Consider the following 24,182-nt stretch of genomic DNA (forward strand, 5'->3'; position numbering starts at 1 on the left):
TGTTTCTTAAGGACATGACTTACAGATATGTTTCATCTGCTGTGAGTAATGTTTTAAACACAAAACTTCTTCTATTCCTCAAGACCATTTAAAAAACAATTACAAGAAAGTAGGGCTGCTCGATTATGGCAAAAATGATAATCACGATTATTTTCACTGAAATTGAGATCTCGATTATTTGACGATATTTATTTAACCCTTTAAGACCTACTATAGAACCAAGTCCGCCAGAGCTTATATTATTTTTTTACATGTTGTAGTGCCATTTGTGGGAGCATTTCAAGTTGCTATACAACTGTTATAGCCCATATTTTAATAATATGTATGCATTAAGTCCATAGTAACTACATTAATTGCAAAAAAGTGCAATAAACTACAAAAAAAATTGAAAATCGTTTTTGCTTTTTTTTTTTGCATATATTTCTACTTGGAGAAATTTAAGAGGTTTATCCCTCAAAACTTTAAATACAAAAAAAGTTTATTTTGAGTGTCTTCATAGTTTTATTTTGGAGATACAGCAATTTTTATATACACTGCAGGAAAAACGAAAAAACAATCCTATGATGCAAATTTGCAAAGAAAACAGCAGGTGCATCAAAATAAACTATTTCCAGCAGTGCAACTCGAGTTCTAAGCATCTCAGAAACTATTCAGAAAAGTCAAACATGACCAGTATAGGCTTTTAAGGCCTACAAGTAAAAAACTACATTTCCGCGAAAATGACGTCACTTCCGGTTTCGGGGAGGAAATGGCCGACATGTGATAGTTCGCGCTGACGTCTGTTTCACTGTGGGAAGTGTTACGAACAGCTGATCGGATCGGCAAAGCGTGTTTCTGGAATATTATATTTTTGTTGCTGCAAGCGCTTTTTATGCAATTTTTGCAAAGCTATATGTGGAAGGAAACCGTGACCGAGGACAAGCTGATGGCATCAGATGTAAGTACAACTCCTCCGGTTTCATATGCAAAACAAATTATTGCGCTAGCTTACACGGTTCAGGTTCTACAGGGATTTAAAAATAGTTACACAAAACGGAGCGTGCTGCTTTGACCGGCTTTAAAGGGTTAACAATAACAATGTATTGAATAATGACTTTAAAATATAATATAAAATAGTGTACAACACCACTGAAGTTTGTTTTGTTTTTGTTTTTTTTAACCTCTCTTTTCAGTCACTTTCTCCTCTCCAAATAACTTCTGCTTAGCTTTCCGAGCTTCCCTCGGGTCCTCTTAATCAGCGGTCTCCAACCTTTTTTGCGCCACGGACCGGTTTATGCCCGACAATATTTTCACGGACCGGCCTTTAAGGTGTCGCGGATAAATGAGGGAGGGGCTAATAATCGGCTCAGTCATTTTTAATGATCGTTGAAAGCCCAGATCGTAATCGTGATTAAAATTCGATTAATTGAGCAGCCCTACAAGAAAGTCTGGTAAAATATAAAGAAACGAGGAATGGCTCAAGGCTTTTGCACAACACTGTACACTCTGCAACTTCAGTTTTGCAAAAAGACTTTCACCTTTCTATCTTTGATTCAATAAGATGGTTGAGGAGACCTTTTGTCTTTGACCTTCTGAACCCAGTCATTTCCATTTATGTTTGGGATGGACCCACATGAGCCACCTTAATGGGCTTCAGTAATCCTCTGCTTAGGTCACAGCTCAAAAAAAGAGGGCAGATAAAGGAGGGAAGAAAACTAGAGGAAAACTTCCAGAAAAGGAGACGCTACTTGCGCCCCGGAGTTCGTGGAATGTTTGAATAACAGCCTCAAACACGAGACGTGTGATACATGCAGCCGGCCTGAAGAAGAAAAGAAAAAGGGAGAGACGGAAAAGACAAAAGGCCGAGCGCTGCCCTAATTAGCCGGCCCGGCTTCAGACACGCTCCTCTGGATATAACGTTGACTCGAATGAAGCATAGAATGTGTGCATAAGGTGACCAATCACAACGATCCAAGTCGTGCACACCAGCGTGCAAAAGATGCATCCCGCATAATCCCAGTTGGGATTAAGTGTTCCTGGGTCTGTGACATGGCCTAAGGGATGGAAAACTGGGGGTTAAGACTTTCCCAGTGGAGTTTTGAGAAGCACTTTATTTAGGTATGGTACACCATGTTCTCTGGCCTCATCACAGAAAGAAAATTAATGTAACAAAATAACACCAAGAAAGAGCTAGATCTGCACAAGTAAACGGCAGCAGAATCTGATGATCAAAGCTGAGCAATCAACTGAGGAATTTAGATACAGAGCTCACAAAGAGTCAGAGAGAAAATCTAGAGACCCGATTTTAAGTCACACCAGAATAAAATCAGATATAATCAGACCTAAAAAAATCATCTGATCTGACCTAATCGCCTTCTTAATTTAAAAAAAAAAAAACCATACATCCATTTTTTACAGCTGATCCAACTTTAATGTGGGCTGAAGTCCTTCCCCGCAGGGCAACTCCACATCCACACCTGCGACCAATTCAGAATCACCAATTAACCAATTAACAAGGACGACTTACGACTGCCGCAGGAAATTGGAGTGTCCAAAGGAAGCCCACGCCATCCCAGGGAGAACCAGAACCTTGCTCCACCAAAACCTTCTTCATGTTGCTTCTTGTGGAAATTCGAGCCATTCTCAGGTGTGTGTACACAAGTGAGTAAAATGTTTCACTACTAACAAGTAAATTAGTGGTTTTATTCAAACATGATGTACTCAGCTCAAGCACCTGTTTGTAAAGATGAGCTCAATAAAGGTGTGGCATCAATGTAAGCGCGTGAGTCTCACTCCAACCGGTCGCAGCAGATGGCCCCGCCCTCCCCGAGCCTGGTTCTGCTGGAGGTTTCTTCCTATTAAAAGGGAGTTTTTCCTTCCCACTGTCGCCAAAGTGCTTGCTCATAGGGGGTCATATGATTGTTGGGTTTTTCTCTGTATGCATTATTGTAGGGTCTACCTTACAATATAAAGCGCCTTGAGGCGACTGTTGTTGTGATTTGGCGCTATATAAATAAAATTGAATTGAATTGAATGTAACATACAGAAGTTTAACACTCGTCCTCATCTCGATGGAGCTCACATTCCTGCACTTAGCTTTGGCCATTGCACACGCTCAGATGAGACGGATTTTACGTGACTTTATTGCGAATGAAAGGAACACTGAAACATCCTGTTCAAAAGTTTTACAGCCATCTTAAATGCTGGTTTGTTTTGATAAGCTGCAGGGTTTGCACGCACGATGCAAAATGACACGCACGCTTTTAGTTTCACTCTGAAAAGTGGCAGATTAATGCTGTGGGGCTCTTCTGTCACCGCAGCAGCGCGGCCATGTCTCAGCTGGAAGATTTGTATCTGACAGCAGACATCAGGTTTGGCTCTCGGCCAGCATCCTGTGTATGTCCTCTGCCTTCCTGTCTGACAGAACTCTGATCGTTTTCCTTTTATTTCTGTTCTTTTTTCTTCTCTTTCTTCAGCAGTTCTAAATACAGATGCAAGTTCGGACACCAAGAATAAGTGAGACACTGCAGACAGCAGCAAAGTTATTTAGCACACCTTCCCAGTTTGGATAAAGAGCCGGAGTTTTTGCATGTGGTGTAACACACAGACAAAACTAAAAGTATAGATTCAACATAGGATACTGGTCCAGTATCTTATTCACATAGCTGGACTTGGCGTATGTGAAAAATGAGTTTATCTATTTGATTTCTTTTCGTGTTATCTGACATTTACTGAGGAGGTACCGATTATCATATTCTGAGCTGATAAAATTTCTGAAGATTACTGACAGTTGTTGTTTTTACCCCACTTGTTCCAGGAAAGGAGTACTCCTTTCTCTGGAAGTGAGTTGAGCTCTCTCACCAATCTCTGAATAAGCAATCAAACTATAATCTAATCACTGGGTCAAAGACACAAGGACCTCAGACTCGACTGAACACATCAGATAAGCGCCAGCCACTGCCATCAAACCTGACGCTGTTGTACATGATGCATTTCTAACTTGCAGGAATATACTTCTAAACAGAGCCAGTCGTCACCTGATACTGGCCTATCACAGATATAAACTGTGTGCCTTGAGTTCTGTGGGGGAAAGGGTGATCTCAAGCAGAAAAGACATAACTTTCATGGTTTCTTCAGTTGGTTTGTCAAGTCGATTCCTCAGTTTCTATAACACATGTAGCAGAGCATTAGGGCCGGCAACAGAACAAATATGTTGGCCATCAGCAATTATAAGGCTAAAAGGCTACCTTGGAAAGCACACTAAGGAAGCTAGGCATGTGTTTTTCGTTACACCAGCATAACCACTTACTACTCCTCGCTCACGTGCCTCAGCTTGCCAGTTTCGTCTCACACAAACTGCACGCCTCTCAGAACAAAAGAGTGAGGCAACAGTCTCAGACCGAAAAATGCACTGACTAAAAACCTACACCCTAGCTAACCACTCACCCATTTGGTACTGTAGATACAGAAGAAGCCACCACATGTAAGTGATTTAGTTCTTACCAAGCTCTTTGATGTGCAATACGAACTGGTGCCATCGCAGACCACATCAAAGGAAATCCAAATAGGCTCCAAAGAAGTCACCTGTTAGTCCGGACATGCTGCCGTTTGTAAGGCCAAGACAGATTAGCATCCAGCTTAGCACGGCCCAACCAAGAAATGAAGGGTAAAAACATAGTTCAACTGCTTGCTTGAACTCTATACTTTTGATTATTCGAGTTGTGGGAGAAACTTGATTTCGATCTTACATAATAAAGGTGCATAATAAAACAATGCTGATAAGAGCAGTGAGAGTGGAGGAAAAATCCAAAACAAGCTAAAAGATGCTAAAATACTTCAAAGACCAAAAGGGTGCAGCAGAGGTGCTTGACCGTGCTTCCTATTTTACAATCCATCCATGCAACACGCAGCAAGACAGAGGGCCTACACAGCACGAGGCACCAGTAGATGATGTTATGGCTGATTAGGGTAATAGTGGAGAAAACAGGAAGCAAGAGATGGCAGAAATAAAAGCTGAAAGGTGCTCAAGCAGGCACCCGTATGATTTCCAGATTTGCATCTAAGTCTGCCCGTTACGGTTGGTTTCTAACTGTGAATCATTTTTTGCTATGAGCACAGGTCAGAGCACGAATGTCGGTGGAGGCAGACTTGCGAGGGGGCAGCATACCAAAGAAATCCACACCGCTCTTTGCCCCCTCGCGCCGAGGCCACCACCACATTACATGCCCTCCACCGAGGGAAAGTCCCTGAAATCAGAGGGGAGTGCTTCTGACGTCCAATATCTAACTTTAAATACTTCTTAAATTTATATATATAGATGCATTTACCCTGATTAATTTTTTTATTGGGAACTCTGCTGCTAACGCATGAAAGCTCCAACTTCTTCAGGTCTAAACAGGAAGTATCTGTGTGTAACTTCCACAAGTAACTTTTCACCGAAATCATGTAAAATTTTGCATGCAAAACTTGTAATGGTGAGAAAACTGCATCTGTGAAGGTCACAGCATTGACCTCTTCCTGTATTAAGGCGACAAGTATTATCACAGCACAGTCCCATAATAGAACGAGGCTCTCAGCCTTTTATTCTCGAAAGCATGGAGGTGAAACTGCCTTTCATGTTGTTTCACGAGGATTTTTAAGGTAAAGTCAATCAGACCAAGCGAACGTTTGGCTTTGAGGTTAAAACAGATGCTTTTTAGAGTTTGCTGTAAAGCCTCTAACCATTTCACTACAGTCTAAATCTCACTACACGACAACAGCAGGAGAAAACAGAGGAAGTGAGATATAAAAGGGGAAACAAGAAATTTGTTTTCCTACACGGTGCCTATGCACATCAGTGTTTGCGCTTTTTTTTCTTTGCTTGTTGGCTTGTAGTGATGCCTGTTGCATCTGTCACACAGGGGTCACCCAGCCAAGAGCTCATGTAATGCCAGCTAGAGGATCAACACCTTGAAGTGTGGTGCTGGGGGACAACAATAGCCCCCTGTGAGATGGGAGAGGGCACAGTTCTGCTACTGTAGGCCACTCGCAACAGGAAACACTGTACAGCTGAGTACAGTGACCTACATCTTCCACCAAGGCGCTTTCTGCACAAGTGAATCAGCTTACAGTCAGCCAGTGTTGTCTGCTTATGAATGAATTATCTGGAACGTACTGGTGTGTGCATTAGCGAGTCGAGACTGTGAAACAAAGGTTTGTTTCAGCCTCATCTCTAAGTTAGAGGACACTGAAATGAAAAAGCAGAGATTATTCAGAGAAGGTCATTAATATGCAATACGAGGAATTTTAACAACGACTTAGACACAGAAATCTAAGAAAAAACAATAGTTGGTAGTAAAATTGACAGGAAATAGCAGCCTAACAATGCCCTGATTACAGTGAATCAGGTCATTGATTGTTTCTACACTCAAGTCCAGTCTGTTCTCCACCATGGCTGCTGACAGCGGGCACGCTAGAGCAAATCGTCCAGCTCAGACTTCTAGTGACAGCCACAATAATAAAAAGGATCGCCCTAAAGCCACAGCCACAACAGGAAGCATGGTGGCTAAAATTTTAAATGCACTCGAGGGGTCTGTTTGTTTGGTGAAAGGCCTCATTAGGTTGGATCACCACCCTAAAGCCCCCAACTGAGACGGGCAGCAGTTGCCCACTTTTGAGAAAAGCCAAAGGGCCAACTTGTGTCAGAGCAGTGCTGCGACTGTTTCACACCAAATACACGCTGTAAACACAACACAGATGGAAAAATACCACGCTGTGAGCAACAATAATACACTTAAAAAATGTTTTAATAAGATGTTAAAGTGATCCAGGGCGATCGTGGCTCAAGAGTTGGGAGTTCGCCTTGTAATCGGAAGGTTGCCAGTTTGTTCCCCGGCTTGGACAGTCTCGGTCGTTGTGTCCTTGGGCAAGACACTTCACCCGCTGCCTACTGGTGGTGGTCAGAGGGCGCCGATGGCGCCAGTGTCCGGCAGCCTCGCCTCTGTCAGTGCGCCCCAGGGTGGCTGTGGCTATAATGTAGCTTGCCATCACCAGTGTGTGAATGTGTGTGTGAATGGGTGGATGACTGGATGTGTAAAGCGCTTTGGGGTCCTTGGGGACTAGTAAAGCGCTGTACAAACACAGGCCATTTACCATGATAAGTATTTCAGCGATATCTGAAAACAGTATTTGCATATTTGGACTTTTATGCTAGCGACATGCCATACATGGGGCTGTTGTTAGAATACCTGCTTACTGCCTCGCTGGAGTAAACAAGCGCCTTCCCTCCAAAACCGGTATATCTCGTCAACACTGATGATCCAGTTAAAGAGGTGCAAATTGGCCTTGTCGTTGGTACAAAGCTAAGTTAGTCATGCCTAATTGGTAAACACATTGTGCTCTGCAGAGCCCGCCTAGTTGTTAACTTTCTCTGGTTTTGTGTGTGCCAACATGGCATCAAAACTAAGAGCTGAAAACGTCACACTTGATCACGTTGAGGTTTGTTGGTGACGTCCATTCCCTGTGGTATTTTTTTCTTATGTCTTTTTTTTCAAAAAGATGTATTTTTTTCAAAATGTCTTGATGAATGCTCAATCATCCAGGTACGTAAATCTCCTGAAGTTGATTCTGTTCGTCCAGATGAACAGAATCACTCATCCAGTCTGAAGACTGAAGAAGTCACTTGGATGAGTGACAAAACGTTTCTCCCACTGAAAACACTACGTCCAGATGAACAGAATCAACTTTTGGAGATGTGTGGAAAAGCTCCAAATTTGAGTCTAGTGAGATCTACTGCTGATTTTAATTTTTCTTTTTATTTCAAAGATTTCATTGATCTCACCCTCAGCCACATGTCTTCTTCTAAGATGGTTCAAAACTATCCTTCGAGGTTTTAATCATGTGTTTCAGAGTTAACCCAGTTTTATTAGCCTGATGAATCTCGTTTGGTGTTTTCATTTGCTTGATGCCAGCCAATAAATTGACCCTTCTGAAATGGAGTAACACATTTTACACAACCATGTATCTTCCGATGCGGTTGTTTAAGACATGACAAGTTACTCACTGCATCAGTTAGGCTTAAATAACCTGCTGCCTGCTGAAACAAACTAACTGAAGTAAATATCCAATGTAAGGGTCTTAATTAGCTTAGTTAAATCCAGCTGGTGACTTGTAGGAAATTTAGAGTGAGCAACTTTTACATTACACACAGTCATTTGATCCAGTTCCATCATACAAGTTTTGATTAGTGCAGTATGGAAATGTGAAGTGTTCAAAGGATCATTTTGGTGGAAATCTATCAGTGCACTATGTGGGCTGGTAACAGTATTACTTCTTTTTTTGGCCCAGAGAAACCCTCCAGAACAGTCTGTTCTTGTCAAAAAATGGAAATGGCTTTGCGTGTTGAGCTGTACTCCACAGAGGAACATTATGACTTATTTCACATTCACGCTGATATTTTGTCATCAGCCCCCTGAACAACCCCCAAATTCGACCGTCTTTCCTCGAGTGTGCGTGTTAGTCTGATAGAGCAGGGGCCAGCCGGCAGCGGTGGAAGCAGTATAAAATGCAAACTGTCATGCTTGGCGCAGCACTTGAGCCAGCACTGGCAAGATAGGCAAATGCCGAACCTCCTTTCCAAGCAAATCTCTTTAACAATGCAGCCACTGAACTCTGAGATAACCAATGTCACCTCTGATTTAGCCATATAAGCAAACCTTCTCCAAACTTGTCCAAGCTTTGGGCGTGACAGAGATCTAATCACAATTGCTTCAATACATCCAAGTCCGTAATTAACCTCAATCTGTAGGTTGGAAAAAAAGTCTACACTAAATGGGCTTCCTGTATCAGATTCAGCTATCAGCGAGCAGCCACATTACTTCAACACTGGATGTTCCTTGCAGGCACAAGGGTTTTGTTTGTTGAAATGCCAACACGCTAAATACACAAAACTATTAAAACAAGGGTAGACCACATTCACAGTACCGCTCTACAGAGTGTGCTCGCAAACACCTCTTCCATTTTTACTGCATCTTCTGCTGACTTTCCAAAAATCTATACCCAGTTTGCTTCCAGTGATGATTTATGACTCCTATTGTTTAGACCTGGTGTGGATTTGGCCTGTGTTAGAAAAACATGCTGATTTTGGATAGATTTATAACACACTAGATTCTCCTCATAGCTGAAAAGGCCAACAATGAGGAAAAAGGTGTTGTTTTACAAACAAAGCACTGCAGGACATTGTACTTTTACTCTTTTTAAAGACAAATGCGTCACAAAAACCATTGTTCACTATGACCTTCAACTCAATTTGTGTGTCCCTGGTTATCTGCAACACCACTGTTGGTGATTACTAGTTCAGGCCTAGTTTCATCTCCTCTTTTTGTCTTTTGATACAAGTTCATTAGTAACTTTAAAATCACGTAATTATAAACTTCAACAATGATGCTGGCGCTCAATATGAAAACACCTGGTTCCTCGTACACAAATATGCTCACGAGCTATTAAATATACGCTCATGATAAACTGCACACTTAACCACCGTCACTGTCGAATCAATTTCTACTCTCTCAGTTCCTCTGGGTTTGTCTTTGGGAATCACAAATCTCCAAGGAACCCATCTCTGGCCAGTCAGAAGTTAAACCCGAACCTTTTGGACTACCTACCTCCACACTGGAACAGTTTAAAAATAGCAGACTTGTATCACCACTGCTGATAGAAAACACTAAAGGCTTTAGGCACAGGCTTTATATATGCCTCGACAAATATAAGTAGTAAAAACCTTTTATGTAATAACATGCTAGGACAATATGTACAGTGTAAGTGGTTATATATTTAACGAGTCACTTCCCTAAACAAACTTTTGGAGTGCCTTCATGCTAAACTACAGTTTTTCCATTTTGCATTTGTAACGATCAGGGTGACAACGGGTCAAGTGAATCTGGCCCCAGTCTCACGAGACTGCGTCGCTCGAGTGACTAGATGGCAAACAGCCGTCATGAGGGAAAACGAGTATTCTCAAAACAACCAGATTACTGCGGTCACTCACGTCTCCTTCTAGGCTCAAAATGGGAATCTGGTCACAGTCACACAGGCCTAGAGAGCACACGTTGACCATCTGACAAACATCACTAGGAGGAAAAAGTTTATTTCCCAACTGGCTTGTGAGTGGTTGCTGGCTGCAAACGGACTGCTGCAGTAGATCGCGTGCAAGATGCACTTTTTCGTTTTACGACCGCTCGGTTAATAGTTAGTGTTTTTAGACAACTAGGCATCTTCCATGGAAACTACAAATGTTACAATGTGTTAGCAAGCAAAGCTATCATAAGAATAAAATGTGATGCACCTTTGTTTTGCATCTAAGCATTTTAAATATTCATTAAAAGTACATTAAAAACAAGGACATTTGAGGGACTTGTTAAACATACAAATAGAAACCGAGATAGGTCATGCCTCAGGGAAAACAATCTACCAATTGTCAGCCTAGCAGTTTCATCCCAAGGGTCTCCACATCCTAAGGTATTCTTGGAAAAGAGGCTGAAGCTAAAGTTATTTCCACTGGCAGGCAAGTAGTTTGCATAGTAGCTTTGCCACCGTTAGTGTGTGTAAATGGGTGAATGACAAATGCATTATTAATGGTTTTGAAGAACCAGTAAGGTGAAAGGGTGCAATAGCATATAGCATGTGCTTTCCCTCAGCTTATACTATCGAAAGGCCACCTTCATGGAAAGCTGACCTTTCAATGAAAAGCTGACCTTTCCACAGTACTGAGTGGGAAATGGTTAGCAGTGTGGTTTTGTTTCCTGTCACCACCGTCTCTATATTCATTAGTTTTCTTGTTCATGGGAAGAGAGAGCTGATCTCATCCCTTGGTTCGTATTTACACTGTCATGCTGTTGTGGAACAGGACCTCTGTGCTTTTGCCTTATTAATCAATATACTGTAAAACCCCTGGTTGATTTTTCAGGAGCAGCTTGACACTTGTAAACAGTCACGAATGCTTAATAGCTGTCTGGGGCAAGGTTTAATACCTTCAGGAGGTTTTACAGACATGCACGGATGCACCAGATGAAATAAAGATATAAATTAGTCTATTTGCCTTTATTTATGAGGCTTTTTGTGTGTCTTCAATTGAAGCGCCTAGCAGTGTTCTGTTAACATAGCACAGAGCTCATTTTGAGTTTGTGCAAATGTCCCTAATTGCAAAAAGTCAAAGACAAAGCCCAAAAGCTAACATTTGAAATTAAGCTTCATGCGATTAAAGAATTGTAATAACAATTCATGCTAACATTTGGCTCAGAGACAACTTTCCACTTTAAAATCTACCTGTGAGGGTATGTCAGAAGATGCAAGTGAGGAATATAACTAAACTAGGGTGGAGTTTAAGGCTACAAAGTGTAACAAAACATCAAATATTAGCTGTAAAATGATATGCTTAAGTTTTGGTATTTGGTAAAGGATTATCAGATATGTAGGGCAAGAATCCTAACCCCCATCTCTGAAATGGTACAATCCTGTAATTTCCCTGTAAATAGACCTTGTTTGGATTCTATGTATTAAGGTTTCTCGTGGGCCGTCACACATGGATAATGGTTGTTGAGTGGTTCCTGGGGGTTGCTACCTGTTGCTGGGGGACATCAACAAAGAGGGTGTTGCATCAAAAACCTCCTTGTGATTGCTTTGGTTGCTAGCAGACTTTTGCAATCACTCCCTTAGTTTACATGGAAGACTCCAGCTTGCCTGTAATGCTTGCTAACTTCTAATCAAGCGGTAGAAAAACTTGAAAATGAATATAAGTTGTGCCCCAGCGCTGCAGTCAACCTATTTCAAAAAGGTGCAACTTTTACTTCGAAGGCAGCCAGTCCATTTCCAACTTGTCACTATCGCTCAAGTAATAGCTAGCAAGCGTTTGCAGACGTGTCACCATCTTCCATCCTAGAATTTACAACCATCTGCTAAGGACTGCAGCAATCCCAAGGAGGTTTTCTCCAACCAGTCGAGAAATACATATTTTTCCCTAGCAACGCATGGTTGCCAGGGGTCACTAAATAGTTTCTAGGGCTGCACCACTAAGGCTTTAGAAGTCAATTTCATAATGACTGCAAGCAACCATGTACCAACTGGTTGGGAAGTACCCATTTTCATTTTAGAAGGTTATACCTGTATGACTGGGCCTTGTTCACTTGTCATCATGATTGCCACACTTTCAAAATTGTGGATAAGATAGCATCTCGTGGTTAATGGTCACATATCTACAAAACCTCAGTAGCCTTAGCTTCTCTGATCTGATTATTAGTTCATGACTTTTAGCTAACTTTAAGAAAATGTTACTGCTGGGTTAGTTAGCCAGTGTTATACCTTTTTATACTATTTTTACTACAAGCAGTTAAACAAACTGCTGAACAGTAGCATACCAAAATTATAGTTTACCATGTAGAGTTATAGTGGTGGACAAGTTAATGCCATGTAGTTAACAGTGACAGGACTGCATAACTTCAAGAGAGATATGACTGAGTTTATTTTTCAGTCAAATCTGTTGTTCATGCCTTTGGACGCTCACGTTACCAGACTAAGTTTAAGGAATAGTTGGACATTTGTGGAAATTCCTGTATATTTTTTGCCAAGAGTTAGGATTAAGGTTGATTCCTGTTTGTCAGCCTTTTGACTGTCAACTCATAGCTTAGGAAAGTGGGAATAAACAGTCTTTTCAAAGCGAATTCCCATAAAGAGCATTTTGATTTGAATTGTTTTGTGTTACCGGTAGGGTGCATAACTTGTTAGAGTTCTGATGACAAAGCTCATTTGAGCAGGCTTAAGAAGTCTGAAGATAGTCAAAGTGACAAAATATCGATTAACTTTGATTGCCCTGACCATATACATGCTCCAGAAGTTTCCCAGCAAATATACTTTTGTCAGATATTTTGTTTTGGTCTAGAATGACTTGGTTGATTGTTAATCAAACCATTAATACATGCCTGAGCTTGTTCACTTAACCAGATAAAGAAATATCTGCTTAAATTAGTCTTTTATCTGAATGCATGTGTGGGGGACTTTTTCTGCAGAAAATTAGGAGGAAACAGTTATCCCACTCTCATCTGTCAGCCAACCGCCTGTTAGCACATAGCTTCACATGAAGCCTACATAATGGAAACAAACTGAGTCAGTCCAACGGTGACATAATCCTGACATAATTATATCTTCCTTGATTACATGTGTACAAAAGTGGACGGTAAAGGCTCCCAACTATTCCTGGACATTCCACCGACTGCCTGGCAACAGGTCCCACTCAAGAGAGTGAAAAAGGAGTCTTCTGAAAATGTTAAAATACTCCTTTAAATGCTCAGTTCAGTTAACAGAGACTTACCACAAACGGTCAAGGATCAGCACACAGCCATAAACAATTTATGCTGGGATGTCCCAATACATTAGCAAGGACACCACAATGAAAGTATCTATATGAACTTATCCAGGTATAATTCACCAGATGCCTTCAGTATAATACTGCACTCAGATCATTGTCACTTACTTAATTATTAGGTTCCAAGGGGTTCCCCACTACACAAAGAACAATAAAAGAAGTGATCCACCCCCTTAGTAATCCAACACTAACCACCACTAAATATCTTATACTGTAGCTTACTAATTTGCTCTTCAACATGAGCCTTCAGATTCAGTGAGGTCGGTTACATAACACTGAAATGTATATTTGCTCAAACAGCAAACACCTATATACATATATATTTACCTGTATGTCAAGTGCCTCCAGAAACAAACTGTTATGTCATTACACGGGTATGCAGTCAAACCAACCGGTGTATCGTTTTAAACTCGACTATAAAGGCCCTAAAACAAGGCCAGGTGCTGCTTATTAGCTTCAGCATCCCTTTCAGTCCTTGTGTCAAGGTAACTCTAACAAACAGAGAAGGAAATAGTACAAGGCTTTTTTATAATGCTGTCAGTTCAGGACAGCGTGGTGTATAAAAAAGGGCCTGGTTCAAAATATTGCCTGGATGCAAATTGATGGAAATCCTGCTCTAATAAGGTTATGTCAACAGTACAGTTTAGCTGGGGAGGGTTTAGTCACCTGTGGCCTTCTGGAAATGATCAACCGGGCTCAAAACACACAGCATTATAGAGCTATGCTGTGCATTATAACACCATAAGGGCACCTGTCATGTCATCACAGCAGCCTTGATGGCACGGATGTGAGTGCAGCCTGCATTCCTGTCATGTCACGCATTCATCAGCAATGAACAGAAAGGAGAGGAATTCAAAAAAGAGAAACAGAGAAAGAGACAGAGAGGTGACAGTCGACATAAGATGCATCACTTCCATTAGGCTGCTGCGCAGGGCATTCCTCGGCTTTCCCAAAGGGAGACAGAGGGAGGGGAGGGGTGAGTGTGGGGGGTAACACTGTACATGCGTAAATAAATTAGAGACACTTGTGTCCGACATGGACTGCGCTTACCTGTGGTGGCTACGTTTTGAGCATCAGACGAGCGGCTGGGTAGATCATTCGAGTAAGAGCACTCCAAGCCGAGTACCGCATAGATGACGAGTCCACGTAGCAATACATTCACTACCCTGTGGATGTAACTCATTGTGGAAATGAGGTGAAAATCTAGTAATCCGTGGGACTGACAGTGTAGATGGAGATTTAAATCACAGGTGGTGGTGGGGGGAATACCCCAGAAAAAAAAGGACAGACTGGTGAACACAGCCAACGATTAAAAAACCCCCAGTAAAAATAAAAATCTAGTCTTTTTTTAGAGCGGAAAATATGTGGTGTCACGACAAAAAAGGCACCTGAACTTCAAAAGATAACAACAATAATAATAATCCTGCAGTGGACTGACAGCTAAAAACAGGAGCCAGTCACTGACTGCCGGCACAAAACCTCACAGGAGCGTGGAAAAAGCCCACGAAATAATAGTTCATTGTTCGCCAAACTACCCTGAAAGAAGCCCTTCTTTTAAAAAAGAAAAAAAAAAGAAATCACTTTAATAGCCTCTAATGGCTTTACTGGCTGTTTCAGAGGGGTGTCTGCTGGGAGGCAGGACAAATGACAACCCCATATCCAAATCTATGCATTCAAAAATATATATTTATGTATTTATATGTGTTAGCTACCAAACACGACCAGGTTGTGTATTAGAGGGAAGCACATGCAGCCTATGTGTAGGAATTCCCTATCCAAAACAAAACCAGACTCAAAAAATGGTAGCAGCCGAGGATATCCGGGAGCTACAGTTAATGCCAAGTGCTCTGTTAAATCCTTACGTGGAGCAGTGAGTTGGAAGAAAATAGTCTCTGTACTTCCACGTATAGTATACAAACACCGGGGACAGCCTCAGCATATTGAACTCGCAGTGTCTCGTAGGTCCGCCTCTTCACACGAAAGCAGCAAATCCCACTGCATCAAGTAAAAATATTAGATGTAAATATAAATATATATGCGCCTCTTCTTGCTCCGTTTCCTGTCCCTTAGTCCTTTTCCGACCGGTATCTGTCGCACACGACATCCGCCTACTTTCCAAATGAAGTTTTTAAGTCAGCTTCTCATGGCTCGGCGCGATACTGTATCCCCCTCCAGTCATATCAGCTGCTCGCCGGCTGATGCAGACCAGTAGGAAGGGAAGCCGAGCGGGGCGGAAGTCGGTATGCAAAATGGTTTGACATCAGGAGCCGGGGGAGGAGGAGGGAGAGAGGAGGAGTGCCGGGAGAGGAAGCAACGACGGGGCGGAGGGGGGGTTAATTTGCCCCAACCACTGCCGCGTGCAGGTCACCACGGGAGGGATTTGTTTTTGTTTTTAGGGAAATTCAGCGAAGCTTGTCGAGCCAAGACGAGCACCGCCACCCGGTTGCACCACCCCGGTGTTACACGCAGAGGTACCCGCTCTTTACTCACTCCCTCGGGCAGTTTAATGGTGGTCACGGAGGAGCCCTCCAAAGAAACTTCGGGGTTTTTCTCGTCTCGGTGATGCCCGCCTCATTGTTCTCCAGGCACAGCCAAGTTTTCCTCCGTGCTGAGCGCTCTCATTGGTTGCGCTGTCCCAACATGGCAGAATCTGATTGGATGCCTCCCATGGCATCTTTTTTTGTCTCTTTTGAGGATGTTTAGCGCGGGAAACAAAGCGACGTTAAGGGATTATACTGGGTTTATTACGAGTAAACTCGGTGCTTTACTGAGAGGAAAGTGGCTGCTACTTCTGTTTCGGGCATTTCTACATTCATATCCACAAAAATGTACTGTAAAACTAAATATTGTAACAGAAGCATTTCATTTATTCATCTTTATTGACTGGAGACACTCCATTGACCAACGTGAACCAACCATAAGTTGATTTAAATTGAGTTTGTATTTGCTTTTTAATGTACTTTTCCCACAGAGAGTATATGAAAGCACCCTGATAATCCCATGCAAGAGTTTAAGATGAACAAGTAAAGGTTCAATTTTAGAAAACGCACTGGTATAAAGTATTTGGGGTTTTTTTCTCATATTTGTCACATTTATATGATTCAGATCATCAAACATATTTTAATATCATACAAAGAAAAATACCTGATGATGATCCTATTTATTAAAGGAAAATTATCCAAACCTACCCAGCTTTGTGTGAAAAAGTAATTACCCTTAAACTTGGCAGTAAGAACTACAAGCTGACATGAAGCAACAAAGCAGGTCTAGACCATCACATTACCACCATGTTTAACTGTTAGGGTGTTATGTTCTTTTAATGAAATGCTGCGCTAGTTCTGTGCTAGATGTAACAGGACCCAGACTTTCTAAAAGTTTAACTTTTGTCTCATCAGTCCACAGAATATTTCCCCAAAAGTCTCTGAGATCATCAAGATGTTTTCTTGGTAAATGTGAGATGAGCCTTTGTGGTCAGCAATGGTTTCCCCCTTGATTCTCTCCCATAGATGCCATTTTTGCCCAGTCTCTTTCTTATTGATGAATCATGAACTCTGAACTTAACTGAGGCAAGCGAGGCCTGCAGTTCTTTAGATGCCGTTCTGTGTTCTGGCTGGCCGGCCACTCCTGGGGAGTTTCAATCGTTTTTGGAGATGTATGGGTATAGATATGCTGAGAACAAAACCCCGTCTTATTCACGAGTATTTTCACCCAAAAACCTGGCTGGTGAAAGCGAGCGCAACAAAAGCACTCATAAAAAACTTTATCTGTCGCAAAAGATGGATTGTAACAAAAGATTAGACCTTTATTATTCCATGTTATTTTTCCCAGTATACTATTTCCACATTTACTCAGAATGACATGTTTCTGCATATCATACGCTTTCATTGATTTTACGCTCATTCCTCTTTTTGTTGTCAGAAAACTGTGACATGCATTTTACCTTCCATCAGGCTTATAAATAAGATTTTTATTGTATGGAATTGTAATCCAAGCGGTCTAGCACAGTGGAATGTAAGGCAGGCTGTTTTAGCGGCCATGGCCTAAAACTCTAACCCCATAAATGTTTAGTCATTTCATATCAGCAGTAACAAGAGCACAGAGCCAATTCATGCTGCTGTCCAAACACTTATTAAGCCCACTGTACTTGATACGGCTCTCAACAAGAAATCTTTCAGCGGCGGCCAGCCTCGGTGTTGACGGACACAACGCATGCCGCCCTGCAATGAAACACTTCAGCCACCAGGAGGAACTGCTGCGTGAGCGAGCTACAGCAGCAGGTGATGCTCGTCAAGAGTAACAGACTTGCAGGAGGCCAAAGGAGGTGTAACGGCTGATAAAAGAGTGAGCCGTGGGAGTCCTAGTAAACAGGTGGCAGATGCAGCGGAGAGCAGCAGACGAAAGAGAAGAACAGCATAATTCGATACGAGCCTGCGGAGGGAGGGAGAGGGGAGGAGAGTAGCCAGCGACCAAGGAGAAATGGAGCAGATGCCGCATGTAGGAGGAGGGAGAGCAACCGGGTCCCTCGGTGCTGCTTCCTGGTCACTTTCCCATTCTGCCCTCTCTGCAAATGACTTATGGTGAGAGTCCAGATTACAGTACGGCATGTCCAAATAACTGGTCCCAAAGAAGCAGGAACCCCACAGAGGTCGACATAATTCACGACTTTACAGGATCACAGAGGAAGAAACTCACCAAAATTAGATTTTATTTGAAAACTGGTGCAGAAAAACCACCAAAAACACGATCTTGACACTGACTGGCAGAGAATACTTTGACCCAAGTACAGACAAAAATGGATTTGACTGAATTTAAAAAAAAACTGCATAAATAATTGAATACATTCAGGAATTAAATACATTATTTAAAATTTAAATACAATAATAAAGCACAGACAATGGTGTAAATTAAATACTGGCACTGAAGGCGCTAAACGTCTCTTAAGGGTGCAGTGATTTGCATTTCCTTCCTTATACAATAAACCATGTACGTACGCAGCAGCTTCTAATTACTGTATATATGAGCAACAGCGTAATTCAGTTTGTGGCTTTCTTTCAACATGCTGGTGCAGACTGGGGGCGTCCCGGTCTCCTCGTTCATCTGTATCGGCATTATTTAATAGCGTCGTAACAAGCAGGAGCCACAGAGCGGAATAAATTGCATGCGCTAATTAACGTTTCATTAGCCAAGCTTGGAGACGTTACTGTTATTCTCTCTCGCAATACAATCGCTGCTTCGTGCAACACGTCTACTAATGAGCTGATCCAACCGCTGCTGCCTGCGAGTGTGTGCGTGTCTTCTTCCCTGCAGAGCATATGGCTTAAGGAGGCCAGCTTAGCCTTTTACTAGTTTGTAGTCTATGCTTATATACTGTACAGCATCTCATAACACGATATTTACAGTTTATGTGCTAAAGGTGGCTTCGACTTTCTCCTTGGGATGCGGTGCGAGATGCGGTGTGGAATTGAACCGTCTGTTTATCGGACCGTTAATCATGTCGGTGCGGGTGTGGCGTAGTAGCTAAGTGGCACTTTATCCCTCCCGGCGATGGTATGCGCGTAACACGGCCCGTGCTGCCGTGTCAGCGTTCCTCACATGGCCGTGGCAAACAGAAAGACCTGGATGAGCGGCATGACCTTCAGAGTTGAAAGGTCAGCGAGGACAGCCTGCAGTGAGTTTGTCAAAGAAAACACAAATAAGAATTCTGACCTCATTCCCCATCTCACCTGTGTGAAGCACACCCTCTCCCCCGCCCCACTTCTCAACAGACAAAAAAATGCAACCATATAGGTCCGACACGCATAATAATGATGACGCAGGATCCTTGGGAACCGACAATCCTTGCTTAAGAGTACACCGTTCCCCACCCTGTCCTTTTGAGAGTCAGTGAGAGATTAAATTTAGGGAGCATATCATGTTTAGAGAGAAGGTTTACCATTTCAATGCAGGCCCCAAGGTTCTAAATATATAATATAAGGAGCAGTGTGTTATGATATCTTGTCTCTACTGGGGCAGGTGGTAAATGAGCAAGCAAATAGTGCCGGTCTCATGCATCATATTATAGTTTAACCCCAGCCTCACCCCTTGGAGGGAGGGTGGATGGAGGGAGGGGAGTCACTGTATGGTCTGCTCCTGGTTTCGGGAGCGGACGGAGCGTACAGTACAAACATGCTAAAGACCTGCATTTAGTGTAACACGAGCGACAGTGCAGGAGTCACCGCAGGCTGCACTTCTTCATCTTTTAGCTGTTTATTTGACTAATTCAAAGCTGTGATGATGATTCTGCAGCTGATCTTTTGTTACAAGACCTCCAGCAATAATTGAAATTAATGACAAAATCTCCTTTTAAGTGCTGCTGGGATTTGGATGAAGAAGTTGGTGTGCTGTGCACAGGGCGGGGTAAGAGGGTTCTTAAGTGTCGGGGTTTTTACAGACATCTGCATTCAGATGACTGGGTTACTGGTACTGAATGATCATCAGAGGCTATTTACAGCCTTTCCAGGAGTATGTGAGGAGGACAGGGAGAGGGACTGAAGTCAAAAGTTTCAAATGCACACACACAAGTACAAGTCAAATATAACAGACACATGTACCTCGGCTGAAGCCAGCGACGTCACTTCCATCAGGTTCTCGGCTCGGAAGGCAAACACAGCAGCTGCTAGAACTGGAATAGAAGGATGGGAGTTGGATAGGAAGAGCTAATCAGACTCAAGCATGGAGGGCATTACAATTAAAAAAAAAAAAAAAAAGACGAGACAAGCATGTTACTGTTGTTTACCTGCAACTACCTCCAGTGAATCATATCCAAGGATTCGATCCCAAAGAAGAAGCAGCTGATCGGTGGAAAGGTAGCCAGAAAAGGCCCGTACCATCCACTTAAAGGCTAGACGCAACCTAGAGACAAAAACATCTGTTTGTAAACTGATTTTATGGCTACAGTTGTGCAAATGTGTCATATTAGCAAGCAACTCGGGGTAAAATACCAGCATCTTGTACTATACTAATCGTAAGTGATTTTTAAAGGATCCCTGAATCAGTACTAAGACTGTAGTTCCAGTAATTCAACACTAGATGGGAGCAGCTGATAACTATAAGTCTTTATACCATACGAATAGGCAAACATCGAATGTTGATGGCCTAAACAGGAACAGACAAGAATACTAGACCAAAAAAAAACAACAACCAAAAAACCGGTGGCCGCCAGAGCTACCACTCAGCCTCCTGGCAGTACAATCTGTAAATGGCACAAATCTCATGGAAGTACAAGCTCTAGAAGACAATTACCAGGTCTCTGTAGAGGTTAATGAGGTGCATATGAGCCTTAGTGACTTTATTTACTATATCAATTCAAAGGAAAATGTCTACGTAAGAACCAGGAATAATAAATACTAAAATCATAATAAATAAAAACCACTAAAAACACTGTCACTTTTTGTAATGGTAAGAATTATAGGTTTTTTTGTTATATTGCCATGGAAATAACACTGAAACCCAAGTGCCTGGAGTGACTAATCAGAATAGTTATTACATATACTGTTAAAACCCCTTTCCAACTTCCCCACACCAGTATACATCATATCCTGTCAATCTGTTGGAAATACCCAGGAGTCTTTATGACTCCACCCCTTTGGCCTAGTAGGCTTTTACCTCCTCACCACCAGGCTGAGAACAAAGACTCTTTACATTAAGAAGACTGTTTAACCTTATATGTAATTACCATGAGGTCTAAATAGATATTTCATCACTCACATGTATGGTTGTGTTACACCAGAGCCATGTGTTAACGTTTCAGTAGCACTGTGATTTGGTTTCGTCCTTAATTGCAACTGTTTGTCCTTATCTGAATGTATAGAGAAAATCATCCATCCACCCATTCACCCTCCATTTGTTAAATCTACTAAACCAACATTGTCATAATAAACCTTAAAAAGCTTTTTAGATCCTGTGTTTAAATTTGCACGGATTAGATATTCTGTGGGCCAGCACAGCCAAATCTCAGACTCCTTTTTTCCATCCTAAAGTGCTGGGTTGTTTGTAAATGAAACCCTTTTTTGAAGCCATTTTTGCTGGGTGGTCATAAAATGAAAAGACACATTACTAGTATTTTAGCTGCATACCTTAACCAATGCAAGATTTTCATTCAACTTGACCTCTGACCTTGATCTCAAGATCAATGTCATAGACATTTGAACTTACCTGAGATTTTTAGTAGATCCACTTCATTTGAAAATCCTATGTTGTTTCAGTCTTATGCTATCATGTTCACATCGCCCAGTGCCGACCCAACCAGCCAGCATGGTGACAACAATACCTCGAGCTTTTCAGGCTAAGTGGGGAAAATTAAATGTGATGCTCCATCTTTTAATGCCAGTTGTCATACTTCATAAAGCAACTATGACTGAATGCATGAAGTTTAAATACAATGATTGTGAGCGTGAATGTCATGTTAATTTGGGGATTTTAAGGATTTCTTTGCATTTATCCTTTTCCAAGGTGATTGTACAGTATATATCTTTAACGACTTAAAAAAACAAGAACTGGATGCACTCCAATTCTCACAGGGTCAATAGTACAGATATTGGCTTAAATATATACTTCATACACTCACTTAACTTTTCATAAGTGGTGCTTAAGGTTCAAGAGTATCTTAACTTGACAAGGTCTGTTAACTTCTCATGAGTAATCTTGACTGACTACAACTGGTAGTTTCTCTTTGCAATATCAAAAGGATTTATTGGACAGCACTCATTGGATTGACCAATACTCAGAACATTGGGTAAGTGCAATAACTCTATGGAGATCCAAGAAAGACAATGGTAGATTTACACAATTTGCGAAAGTCTGTTGGATTTCTAAACAACTGCGGATTCCAAGATCATCAGTTCAAACAGGTTTTTCTGAGTTCAAGTACAAGTTTTTCTGATGTGGGTCTGGAAGAAGACCAAAAGTGTAATCCTCAGATGAAGAAATTGGTGAGGATGTTCAGGAACAACCCAGGAACCACCAAAGGTCAAGCCTGCCATGAACTGGAAAATGCTGGCACACCAGCATTCCTGTCCACAGTGTGACCAGTTTTATCTCCTCGAGGACTCAGAGGGTAACCACCAAAAAAGTATGGCAAATACTGCAAATATGTGATGTCTTGTTAAACGAGCAGATATTTGAAGTTTACACAGCACCATTCTCGCATGAAAATATCTTTAAAGTTTATTTTGTGACCCAGAGTAATATTTCAAACTCTGCCACTCTGTGTTCCTCCGCCACTGCCTCGTTTGAGTTTTTTTGGACGAAATGCATTCTGGGATATTGCATTTTGTAATTTCGAGCTGATTGGAGACCAAAACAGGCAATCGGATTTTTTTGCATCCAAGTCTGTGATTGGCTGGTTTTGTGGCACAAATATAACGGTGTACGGAAAGAGTTGAACGTACACGGGCAGAAATGCTGAAAGCGCGAGCAACACATTGCGAGCAAGCGCAAATGCAAAAACTGAGCGAGAGGGGCTGCTGTTGTGTGTGTGTGTGTGTGTGTGTGTGTGTGTGTGTGTGTGTGTGTGTGTGTGTGTGTGTGTGTGGATAATAGCAAACACTGAAATACATTTTTTGCAAGCAGCAATGAATTTTGTTCACTCAAATGTAGCTTTTCTTTGCTCAAAATAAATTTCTCCTCAAAATGCAACACTTGCCCCTGCAAATTATGTTTTTACGTGCGCTCAATTGTTTTTTACGTGTGCTCAGAATAGTGGCACAAAAATAACGCCATAAAAAAGAAGCTTCAAACTTGATTGAAATTTGCAGCTGGACAAGTCAGTTGCCTTCTGGAGGAAAATGTTATGCTCAGACAAGACAAAGATTGAGCTATTTAGTAAACGGACTGCTTCTTATATAGCGCTTTTCTACTCTTTCTCAAAGCACTTTAAAAAACTTGCCTTATTCACCCATTCACACAAGCACTTTTTTCAACGCTTTTTCTACATAAGTGCATCTAACATTCACACTCCGATGGATGATTTGTGGATATTGCCCAAGGATATTTGGCATGCAGACACTAGCAGCCAGGGATCAAACCACCGACATTCCAACTAGCAGATGATCTGCTCTACCCCCTGAGCTACACAAACAATTAGCCACAACAAGATGTATGTTTGACAAGAAGTATGTTTGAAAGAGTAAAGGTGAGAAGACTGCAGCAACTGTCAAGCATGGTGGTGGTAACACAATGCTTTGGGGCTGTTCTGCTGCTAGCGGTACTGGTATATTGCAAAAAGTGGATGGCATAATGAAAGAAGAGGACAGGCAACCACTAGATCGTTAAAACTAACCAATGGGACAATGATCCCAAGCACACTTTTAAACTGGTTTTGGACTGGATACAGCGGGGATTGATTGGACAGGAAGTTATTCTAAGCTAATTATTCAATAGCATTGCTAGCCGCATGTTCCTGGTGAGATACACTGGACCACAGTGTGGAGTGTGCTACTCACGGCTGCACCCCAATCTGTCTCAGGTGGTAGAAGAGCTGCGGCAGGTGGGTCTGAAGCAGCCGCTCGAACTGCAGGCACAAAGACAGTATACCCTGCAGGAGCACACGAGAAACCACATCAAGTACACACATGAAGACAGAAGAAGAGAACGTTTGGATGTTGACTTTTAGCAAACACAAAATCTTACCGAGGGGTGGGAGGAAATGGAGTGCAGTCTGAAGAAGTATCGGATGTACATTTCCCTGAATACGTTGTACAGTTTGGAAGGCTCATTGTACAAGAAACACAAAGGCGCAACTGTGGGAGAAATTCAAATACACACTCCCTGT

At 42.0% G+C, this 24,182-nt stretch overlaps 2 protein-coding genes across 2 annotated transcripts in view; both read right to left on the reverse strand.

The window, feature by feature from the left end:
• Nucleotides 1-16,479, reverse strand: part of stim2b (stromal interaction molecule 2b) — a 58,114-nt gene extending 41,635 nt beyond the window's left edge. Inside the window, exon 1 of the mRNA XM_082526040.1 lies at nucleotides 14,423-16,479. Within this exon, the coding sequence (XP_082382166.1) occupies nucleotides 14,423-14,555 (133 nt within the window). The 5' untranslated portion in view covers nucleotides 14,556-16,479. The remainder of the gene's footprint in view (nucleotides 1-14,422) is intronic.
• A 1,581-nt stretch (nucleotides 16,480-18,060) lies between these two features.
• Nucleotides 18,061-24,182, reverse strand: part of tbc1d19 (TBC1 domain family, member 19) — a 31,310-nt gene continuing 25,188 nt past the window's right edge. The window contains exons 17-21 of the mRNA XM_082526045.1: nucleotides 24,041-24,150; nucleotides 23,854-23,945; nucleotides 20,148-20,263; nucleotides 19,963-20,033; nucleotides 18,061-19,035 (exon numbers count right to left, since the gene is read on the reverse strand). Coding sequence (XP_082382171.1) covers nucleotides 18,961-19,035; nucleotides 19,963-20,033; nucleotides 20,148-20,263; nucleotides 23,854-23,945; nucleotides 24,041-24,150 — 464 coding nt within the window. The 3' untranslated portion in view covers nucleotides 18,061-18,960. The remainder of the gene's footprint in view (nucleotides 19,036-19,962; nucleotides 20,034-20,147; nucleotides 20,264-23,853; nucleotides 23,946-24,040; nucleotides 24,151-24,182) is intronic.

This window comes from Aulonocara stuartgranti, assembly GCF_965226115.1.
Source record: "Aulonocara stuartgranti genome assembly, chromosome: 3".
In the NCBI taxonomy this organism is placed as follows: Eukaryota; Metazoa; Chordata; class Actinopteri; order Cichliformes; family Cichlidae; genus Aulonocara; species Aulonocara stuartgranti.